Below are 11,159 nucleotides of genomic sequence, written 5' to 3'. Positions count from 1 at the left end.
GGTTAGAGCATAGATTACCTATGAATAGAGTTAGGGTAAGCGGAAACTGCGGTTAAGGGAAACTGCGGAAAAATGTTTGCGGAAACTGCGATCAGCAAGGGTTAGAGCATAGATTACTCTATGGTTAGGGTAAAGGTTAGCGGAAACTGCGAAAAAATGTTTGCGGAAACTGCGAAAAATGTTTGCGAAAACTGCGATCAGCGAGGGTTAGGGTTAGAGCATAGATTACTCTATGGTTAGAATTAGGGTAAGGGTTAACGGAAACTGCGGAAAAAATTTTGCGGAAACTGCGATCAGGGAGGGTTAGAGTTAGAGCATAGATTAGTCTATGGTTAGAGTTAGCGGAAACTGCGGATAAATGTTTGCGGAAACTGCAATCAGCGGACTTCGGTTTTGAGCTACTTTTTCTCTCGATCTTTTCAGGGGGAAAATTTTAAAATGATTGCGGAAACTGCGATCAGCAACTTCGGCTTTTTTTAATTTTTTTTCTCGATCTTTTCAAGGTACGAACTGACGGTCCGAACTGTTCATGGTACGAACTAGGTTGCATCCAAACTACTTTACCTACAATCCGGTGTAACGATCCTGGAGTTACTGCGATCTGAAAGTTATCGGAACTTCTGCACCGCGTATACGCGGTCTGAAAGTTACTGCCAGTCCAGAAGTTACCTAAACAGGGTTGTCAGATTTGACGCTTGCAGCAGATTTGTATAAATGATTTTAACATTGCAAACATGTTGAACTTAAAGACTTATCCACCATTGCATCTAATAGGCTACAGGGGTTAATACATCGTGCAAAGTTTGGATTTGAAGGCTGACTTGTAAGCTTGTCTTGAGTTGTAGTTGACGAACACAGTCTTTGACTATATTTTATGTATTTCATGAAAGTTAAAATCAAAGTTTTCTAGTGAATGAAGCACTGAGCCTATTTTTGGTCTGGTTTATCATAACTACCGTTTAAAACAAATATAAAGTAACTTAGGCTACATGTAGGCTAGGCCAACCGGTAGTCAAAACTCCGTCAACCTTCAGTAAGTATCACAGTCTCACACGAGGAAGGCTTTAACTTTTATGAAAGTGTTGAACACTTTGAGATTCCAATGAATTTCCATTGGACTCCCATCAAAAACACGTGGCATGAAACTTAAAGTCAAGAATAATGGTTTTGTGGTGAGAATATTTATCCTTGGGATTGATCTTTTGCATACTTGCAGAGGGTTTAATCTACTGATCAAGTGAAGTGTACACTGCAGAATTTTAATTGCAGTTAAAAAACAGTTTTAACTGCTAAATTTTCAATCCATTTACAAGTTTTCCCACACAAATTTCGAAAAAGCACATCCACTTACAATAGCAGTAACTTTTAGACTGCTTCTGCGGCGTTACAGTCTAGAAATTCCTGTCAGTCCAGAAGTTACCAGGGGTGCCCGGCGTTTTCGCAAATGATAAAAAAGCGGAAATTGTTTTAACTAAGTGTAATGAATTCATTGCTCTCAAACTAATGCAAGCTTTTCAGTTAACATTCCAAATTCCTTATAATTATTAATCTGACCTTTTAAGGAGTTAAAAATTTAATTATTTTTCAAAACAAAATTATATAAAATTTAAATGAACTATTTGGCAACCCTGGTAACTTTTGGCCTGCAGTAACTCTTGGACTGCTACACCGGTACCATGCTTTACTGTTCACACACTTCAACCCATATGTCTTGGTCGATTCCTGTCTATGACATTGTTGTCATGGTATTTTTTACCAGGAGTAGACTTGTACACCAGTTTCGTTACGCTTTATGCGGTACTGGTACTGTATAAGCTATGTTTTGATGAGGGTTGACAGGCCTACAGTGTTTTATTGTAAAAAATTAGGAAATTGAAGCTTATGTTTAAATTCTTTCAAAGCAAATGTGTATATATTATATATATTGTTTTCAAACAGCTATGATGATTCAATTAGTATTTTAAATATAACTTATACTGATACACTATTAACTTTTGCAAGTCAGTGAATTTGGACTTTAAGTCAGAAAAGGACTATGCGTAAAAAAACTCGAAAAACTACCACTAAAGCTTCAGAAAAAGAAGACATGGCAGCAGAAAGCAACACACACAGTGAACCAACAAAGGAGCAAGTGGCCAATCAAAGTATCATAACTTTTTTTGTTAATGTGTGAACAAGTTGATAATATTATTAGCTTCCAGCACATACGTTAAATAGCATACTTTGTTGGTTACAGTGCTGTATGAGAATTACCAAATTAAGTTACGTTACAAGATATTCTAAAACTATTAAGTTAATTAAGATATTCTAAGTGGCTATATTTGCTGGGAAAGATAAATGCCCTTTCAAGTTATACCTCAGAGTTACTCAAGCATGTGATATTCGGATAGGGACGTGTGTGCTTAGGCAATGAACATGCAATTTTGTAAAACCATGCAATGTATCCTGATGTTGTGGGTTGACGTCTGATCAGTAATGTGAAACTGGCACATGCTCAGTAAGAGTGGTGTAGATCAAAAAAATGGTACATGGAACAGCTGTATGTACAGCGCGTAAATATAGCCACTTTCTAAAATGGTCAACTGCTGCTGGTCTATAATATATATATATATATATGGCAAGATTTATTTTAAAGAAACTATAGACTACTATTTAAACTTATTTGTTTTAGGCAATTTTTCTCCTGAGATGAAATCACGGAAAAGAGATTCTTCAAATTTTGATAATGATAATGAAGTTGCAAAAAAGCCACGTCTTGGTAGGTTTAATTTAATGAAATATAAATCTCTATTTTGCACTAGTTCAAAGTTCTTTTTGTTTTTATAATTAAAGGCTATAAATTTATTTTTAAAGTTGATATATTTATTGAATAAGTATATATGTTTAAAATATATTTATGTCAGTAACCAATATAGCAAGCTGCATAATATCGTGCAATATTATAATTTACTAGGTATATAATGTGTCAATACAAAACCTTAACTTTTCAAATGTCATTTAAAAGTTTATTATTTGATGTTCTGTAAGTTGGTAACCTAGTTATTTTGATTCACTGTATTGGCGCATATAAACTGAACTGTTGTTAAAATGTTTATTTTCACTTATGTTCAATTTTTTTCTTCTCTAGATGCAATTAAAAATATCTATTGAGTACACGGTGTTTTTTAAGACTATATATATATATATTTTTGGGGATTTCAATTAGTCAACTTGTGCTGGAAATCACTTGGTAACTAAATATCAATGAGGTTTTATAATCTTACTGATGTCAAAGTGATCCAATTAGTCATGTGATTGTAACCAGATGAAAAATCTCTGAGCAATAAAGTTAAGAATTTTACCTTAAACTGTATTTAAAATTGCGCAAGTAGCCTATTAGTTTTCTTGATTCTTTTGTTCGGACATGACAATAAGAGTGTAAGTGAAAGTTCATTGTGCAGAATGTAGTCGTAATGTGGTGACTGATTCTTACCTAGATGTACGTGTTATTCCACTTTCCAGATGTTAATGGTGTTGAGAATGAACTTAGTGGAGTGATTATGACGCTGGGTCAAGGTGATATGGGTCAGCTGGGATTGGGTGATGACATTTTATCACGAAAGAAGCCCGCAATTGTCAAAGACCTCGCTGATAATTTAATCTCAAAGGTTGCAGTTGGAGCAATGCATACTGTTTGCCTCACAACTGACAATAAGGTAAAATTATTTCAACATGCTTTACCATTTGCCTATGACTGTACACTGTATAATATATGATTGTTCTGTTGGTACCGTAAGGCAATGTTAGTTTATCACCATAGTTGTGTAAAGGTATTTCTGTGCGATTGTTATGAAAGTTGGTTAAAAGATTTAGTCATACAATAAAGTCAGTAAATGCAGCAGTCCTCTCTTGAGCCAACTCAAGACCGGACGATTTTGCGATTTATATTAGGAGCGTGGAGCTATGAAGCAGGGAACAATTCTCTGCCACTTCTTGATTCCTATGCACTCAATAATTCCGAAATGAAATGGGGCTTAATCAGGTGTGTTAACCGTGGGTTTAGTAAGCGGGGACTACTGTAATGATATTTGAAATATTCAAAGTGTATGTATTATTTATTTGAAAATTTAAAATGTATTTTTAGAAGCTTATTCAGCTTTAACTTTGGTTGAAAGATCAGTTAGCCTGACGACAAGGTTTGTGAATACGTAGTTGCGGTTGTCTGTGATGTTTCTGTTTTCTTATTTTTAGTTGTACAGTTTTGGATGCAATGATGAGTATGCACTTGGTCGAGAAGCAGATGAGGACTCAGATCCAGAATGTCTTCCGGCACCAATCGGTGAACAGTTAGATTGTTTGTGTCTTACTTCAAGATAGTGAATGTGGCAACGTTGCTCATGGAACATTAGTTTCATCTCAATCCCATCTTCTTCAATGTAAACGATGGTATGATGAGGCAAAAAAGACTGACTGCCTTGTGAAAGCTTTTCGGTGCAGTCCGAAAAACATCGCTAACATAGAGTGGTAAAGAACAGACCTTTCGCCCCAGAATCTCAAACGAAGAAGTTCGCTTTATTTGTTCAATTATTTATTTTTTGAAAAATTTGCAATTTCATTGCATACCCGAGATCATTACAAATTGTCATTGTGGATATTGCTTGCGTCATCAGAAACTTTTAGACTTGTAGTTCAACCAATGTATGTATTACAATTTACATTGTCGCATTACCGGTAGCCTGAAAAAATGTTGCCTGCTGTATTCCGAGACTTTTCTCCTCTTTTTAACTAGATTTGTGTTTTGCAGTTGGCCCTCTCTTGACCCACCAAGTGGTTTGTTTGACAGCTGGAGACAGCCACTCAATGGCGCTAACCAACGACGGAAAAGTTTATCTTTGGGGAATTTTTAGGGTAGGGCTTTCGATAACTGTCTCTATTGTTTCTCTTCAATGTTTCTATTCAACATTTAAAGATCCAAGCTTATACTGTTCTGTTTCATGAGAAGAATACGAAAAGCAATCATCACACTGTATCTTTGACATGGATGGTCATTTTATTTTTGTTTGGATGCGAAACGTACAGTGTGCATCCAATGAGAGCGTGCGAAAGACCGTAGCTCTGGAGGCGTAGGAGGCCGTCCAGTCTGCACTATCTCATTCATGTCTACAATAAACTTTTCAAAACGTTTCAAACTGACTTTGCGATATTTGTTTGGAAGTTACATGGCGCCAAGGGGCATATATACTTGAATATATTTTTAAACACTTAGCCGTTTAGCGTTTATAAGTTGAAGTTAATATGAACACCATGCTAGCAAAGTTTTAATTTTTTAAATCCAAAAACTTTTATGATTCGGACAAACTCCAGACAACAGACTTTGTCTTTTTACATTAATCTAACGTCTGTAGATGTTAAATCAAAACAAAAATATATTTTGCCAGCTCAAACGCTGTTCACTTTGTTTGGTACATTATCATGCACTGGTCCTTACAAAGTTCTGCTATTTTCAGGATAGTCACGGTAAACTAGGCCTCTTCACTGAAGGAGAGGTATGCAAATGTCCAACACAAATCAGCTCTTTGAACGAAGCCGTCATTAGCATTGCATCAGGCAACGACCACATTGCGATGGTCTCCATCAGTGGGAAGGTAAGATGTCATCAGACTGTACGTCATTATTACTAGTGTATGCCAAAATACGTTTAATTGCTTGTTGTTTGGTTTTCATGTGATTGTGGAGACTTTTTTCATTTTATTTTGCAAAACTTATGGCAACTTCGTTTTCCTGCTAGAAAAGCTACTTCTTTTACATTGTTGCAAACATTGCCAGACGTTACACTTTTAGCAAGGTTACATATGTGGCTTGAACCCACCAATGCAGTGTGTGATCTTTATAGTTCATTGTTCCTCCAGGTTTACACAATGGGATGCAGCGAACAGGGACAATTGGGGAGGGTTGCCAGATACTTTGCCGACCGTTCCGGCAGGAGGAAAACAACTAGTAAGTGATGTCACATTAGCTTGCATTGTCATTTGTTCAACTTCCGTCTACGTGGAGTTGTCATTGTCAACATGTCATTGGACATCTCTATCATTTCTCGTCAGATCGTCCGTTACGTTCTTTAATTTGTAAGTTGCCGTTATAAAGCGAAAGTCTTTTGTCGTGCAGTGTTCCAGAAGTCTTGACCTAATGTTGGTTGTTACTGTAACTTGTTGACTATTTAATTTAAATAAAGGCAAAGTATATTTGTGCCATCTTCCTATATCCTGCTATGAACCAACGAATATGAAATCAACAAAAATGAATGTGAAATCAACCGCATCATTGGATCAATAGGATGTGAACCTATAACCTTGTGAGAAGCTGTTAAAATTATCTGAAGATCTTGTCAGGCGCACACTTCTCGAAAACAACTTAGTGCCGCATTCTTTGTTACTGTAATATCGTTTGTACTTGTCACTGCAGGCGAACGAGGTACGGAAGAGCAGGGGAATTGTGAAGGTATTACAGCATAGTTTAATTATAACAGATTTATGTTGTCCAAGAGCAACTGCAGAAAGATGAGTTTTCTAAGATACATTGTCTTGAGAAAAGCTGAAAAAATCGTCAGTCATAGTCTACGATGCAGTTTGTTGCCATGTGACTCCATAATAACAGAGCATTTTCACAGTTAGTAGTGCGCTTGTGTGCGAGTTTGTTCTTAGATGTTTTTAGCCAAAGCACGACTGGCAGGCGCAGACACATAGGCGTATGCCAGGAAAGCGTTCACACTGGCGGCGATTTAGACACGATTCCGAAAAAAATTGATTCAACGTCTGCAGACGTTGAATCAATTTGAAAATCTTTTCATCTCTACAATTCTTTTTTAAATTTACTTTTTTTAAATTTACTTTTACTTTTAAATTTACTTTTAAATTTACTTTTTTAAATTTAAATTTTTTAAATTCTTTTTTAAATTTAAATTTACTTTTTTTAAATTTACAATTCAATTTTAAAATCTTTTCGATTTTACAATTGATTCAACGTCTGCAGACGTTGAATCAATGTAAAATCGACGGATTTTGCTGTCTGGGAACTTGAATTGTCGTATCCGGCAGATATACTTGATGAAAAGACCTTTAAATTGAAGACATTTTTGTTTTTCATCAGACGTTTTGCTCGTGCCAAGACAAGTAAAGTTTCCAAGAATGCGAGGCGGTTCAAGATCGGTTACGATATCCCGGGTATTCTGCGGTGGCTATACTACCTACGTGGTATCCACCGATGGCCATGTGTATGCTTGGGGTCTCAACAACTATGGGCAATTGGGTAAGTTCCCCAATAAGTGGAGACTCTAATGAGTTTGTGACATTCTGCAATTAGTGCAATATTGTATATACAGATTGAAACTCCGCAAAAATGATTTTACAAACATTCTATTTCATACGTTAGAGCTTTAGTCAAATGTTGTTTGCTTTGATATATTACGAAGCGTTAGAGTTATATTCTTTTTCGACTCGTCGACGGCAACTGTATTGTGCTTGTATTTCGTTATCTCATTTGGTTTCGAGGTGAAAGCCCTAAGATCATACTATCAAGTTGCATATTCTTAGCAAACAAACTTCTCTTTGAAGCAAAACGTTTGGAATGTTCTGCCAATTTGAATAAAAACAACGGAGACCACGGCGTGTGAATGAAACTCATAATTTCGAAAGGAAAAAGTTTTTTATTTGACTTTTCTGCTTCACTCGGATGTTACACTACGCAGGTTTCCCTGACACCGAGAATCGTTTCCTTCCAAATTTCTCCCCGATCCTGTCCGCTCTGAACGTGAAGCAGATACGAGGGGGCCAGCACCACGCCATAGTTCTGGATAACAAAGGTTGAATGTTTCAAATCATATCTTGTTAGTTTTTCTCATTAACGCATCCTGGGCGAAAAACGCATTCGGAGCAAAAAACGCATTCGGAGCGAAAAACGCAGTACCTACTTGTCACAACAATCGATATACTAAGCACGTCAGTGAACGGGGAAAGGTGGTAAACACTAAATGGTTTCAAACGCGCATGAATAGTTGTTTCAATGGTAAATTACATGTCTTTAGACCTCTGAACGATATATCATACTTAAACCTCTGCTGGTCAACTGATAAGCTTCCACAATTTATTTTGGTATTTTTCAATTGGGGAATCATAAAATATGGAAAAACACGACGACATATTTCAATGCAATTTATTTCTTTTTAGGTTTGTAAAGAATTTGCGTTTACTGTCCACAGCGCTGTGCAAACGATTTGCACCGAGTATGAATTCTTTATCTAACTGACCTTGCACTTGTTCAATTTATTATATTCACTTTAGGTTGTGTCTTTGCAATGGGTCGTGGAGATTACGGGCGTTTGGGTCTTGGTGAAGATGTGACCCAGGCGAATAAACCTATTCAAATAACGTCTCTTCCGAGTATCTCTTCTATAGCAGCTTGTGCATGCGTGTCGTTTGCCGTCAGTAAAAGTGGTGAGTGCACAAAATGTTAGTTTGTTCAAAGTCTTCGATTCTTAATTTTATTGTGATTCTGATTCCAAACGGAGCTGAATCTGAGTCAATCCACGACGATAAGAAAGGATTTATTTCTTTAAAAAGTTATGAAATTCAAAGTCTTTGTTTGAGAAGATAGCCCAAATTTCTAGCTTAGCCCACACTCTAGTCCAGTCTGACATTTTATTGTAAGTGCAACTAAAATTAAGGCGACTTCCTTGCAAAAATATGGTAAATTTTTATCGCCTGTGAACAAAAGCGAGTATTACTGCGAAGTAAAACATTTGGTTGATGTAAAAAACAGGAACTTTATTGCTGACTTAGCTGTTGCTTTGTAATTTTACTTTCAAAGCCACCATCAATTTGTTGAATTTTACTTTGAAAGGAACACCCAACCTTTTCTTGAAGTATATTTGCGTTTTATCGACGTCAACCTTGGTTGAATTTACGTAAAGCCATGATCATAACTGAGATACTTTTAGGCGTGGGCTATGGCTGGGGCATCGGCACCAATCTCCAACTGACCACAGGCACCGAAGACGACGAATGGACACCGGTGCAACTGTCCGGGAAGAACTTGGAGGGACGAAAAGTTGTCCATGTCGCTGCTGGAAGCCAACACACGGTGGTGCTAGCGAGCGACAATGACTCTGACGACGTTTAAAAAATAATCCCCGCGCGTGGTTTTGCTGCTATAGCGTCATGACGCAACGGCGATGATTGCCTGCTTTGACCAGCCTGCAAAAGTTGTCATTTTTACGACGTTTCAACGTCTTTAGGGCTTGAAACGTTGAACGAATGGTAATTTTAACTGGAGGTAAATGCCGATTTTATTTCTGTTTTTAAAACTTGTAGCGCATCTTCAGGTCAAAGTGTTAAACGTCTGACACTCTTGGCCAATAAGTTTTGAACACAACATTTTGAAGTCAAGTCATTTCTTGAACTAAACCACTTTATTGCTTGGGAAAGTTAAAAAACTGGATATTAAAAGTCAATATTTTTCTACCACAAACAACGATCTTTTTCTATAACTCTGTTTCAACATGTCCTGAATTTTTCCGAGTCGTATTTTTGGTTCGGCCACTTGTTTAGTAATGTACGATGTTTTATCGCTTGTGCGTATTTTAGGCAATTCTTCGTGTTAACTGTTTCTGCATGGAACTAGAATGTGACTGTTAAAGTGATGGCCATGAAACCAAAGTGCTGGCGTGACTGTATGCTGAAGCTGAAAAAATAAATTGATATTTTGAGAAGTAAGTGAAAATTCTGTCTTCGTTTCGACGGTAAACTCTCAGGCTGACCTTTAGTCATGACTGCTTCAAAAACTCGGCTATTGCACTGCAGTCCAAAGTAGCATCTTCTTCCCCCACTATTTTCAGCTTGGACGAATGGTAGACACTTTTACGTATTACACTGCCCGAAAAGGTAACCGCAACCATGCGTGACATACGACATCGCTGATGTTGGTAGCGCTATCATGCGTGACATGACTCAACACGTGATTAACTGGTCGTCTTTATCGAAAGATTTTGATACAAAGAAATTTAACTGAATGCATCGCCACAACCAACGTTGCCTAATGGTTAAGGCAGAGGAGTAGTAATTTCGATTGCATGGGTTCGATTCCTACCCTCTGCTAATACTATTTTTTCTGCAACTGAACTGAGTGCAAGAAGAATCGTAGTGACTGCAAACAATGGAGTTTATGAGAAAAGTTGTGACTAAAACACCAGTAATGTCATATATGATACGCATGGTTGCGGTTACCTCTTCGGGCAGTGTAATACGTAAAAGTGCCTACCTGGACGAATAGGCTGAAAGAAGCTGCGGATGAATATCAACTCAAACCAAGATGTACTTTCCGCTGTAGTGAAGTGCATTGGTAAATGCCGCCAGTTCATTGGAATCATTTTGTGTGGCTGCTATTTGCCTACATTTTCGTTTGGAATGTGAACATTTTTGTGGATATCTATTCCAGGGGTGCACAAACTTTTTACCACTGTGTGAAACAGGTTGTGTATCCCTGTAAGGCCTTATCCTTATGTTGTTAAGACTGCCAGTTTCGACGCCATTTTTCCATTTGTGACAGTTATTTTGCTTCCAGGTTTTCAAAATTAGAACCAAACAAAACATTTTTGACATGAGATTCAATGCTAAGCGATGTTGAATCAATATAGGCTAAAACTGCTACCAGTCACCGGGGTGGTTGAGCAGCTCGTTTGAATTATTGTGTCCAACTTTACTCCTTTTTGCAGACGTTGAATCAATGTAAAACAACAATAATTTTTCTGACCTTGGACACTGCCTTGTGATCGGTTGACTTTTTTCGCTTTTCATCATTCCAACTTTACCGTTTTTACCAATAAATATCTGGCTTTATAAACACACGTGTTGTTCATGACCAGGTTCAAGCAATCATTATCGCTTTCATGAGGAGAGTTCATCTGTGATTTGCCATGTTCTATCTTCAGGCACTCGTGCAATATTTTTGTCCATGTCTGGTATTTTATTAAACAAAATCAAGCTTGTTGCTTTCTTATATCCGAAGCACTATCGATAATGTTAACTCTGCAATGAATGCTCGGTACCCAGCAGAACATTTCAAGCAAGTGAAGCCGCAACAGCCTGAGGATTGGAGATTAACATTTTACCAGCTCAACGTCAGAGGCG

The 11,159-nt window shown here is 37.3% G+C and overlaps 1 protein-coding gene across 2 annotated transcripts; it reads left to right on the top strand.

The window, feature by feature from the left end:
- Positions 1–1,952: 1,952 nt before the first annotated feature.
- LOC145785374 (regulator of chromosome condensation-like) lies at positions 1,953–10,866 on the top strand. Of its 2 annotated transcripts, XM_082597028.1 has the most exons (12): positions 1,953–2,144; positions 2,672–2,758; positions 3,502–3,695; positions 4,231–4,318; positions 4,784–4,887; positions 5,487–5,624; positions 5,889–5,976; positions 6,442–6,477; positions 7,126–7,284; positions 7,724–7,837; positions 8,316–8,468; positions 8,972–10,866. In XM_082597028.1, exons 1-12 carry the CDS (start codon positions 2,036–2,038, stop codon positions 9,151–9,153), a joined length of 1,452 nt encoding a protein of 483 aa, XP_082453154.1. In that variant the 5' UTR covers positions 1,953–2,035; the 3' UTR covers positions 9,154–10,866. The 2 variants fall into 2 exon arrangements, with proteins under 2 accessions (XP_082453154.1, XP_082453155.1); XM_082597029.1 differs by lacking the exon at positions 6,442–6,477.
- The last annotated feature ends 293 nt before the right edge of the window (positions 10,867–11,159 follow it).

This window comes from Aplidium turbinatum, chromosome 16 (assembly GCF_918807975.1).
Source record: "Aplidium turbinatum chromosome 16, kaAplTurb1.1, whole genome shotgun sequence".
NCBI classification, from domain to species: domain Eukaryota; kingdom Metazoa; phylum Chordata; class Ascidiacea; order Aplousobranchia; family Polyclinidae; genus Aplidium; species Aplidium turbinatum.
The sequence above is the reverse complement of the archived record's forward strand: the minus strand, read 5'-3'. Positions and strand labels throughout refer to the sequence as shown.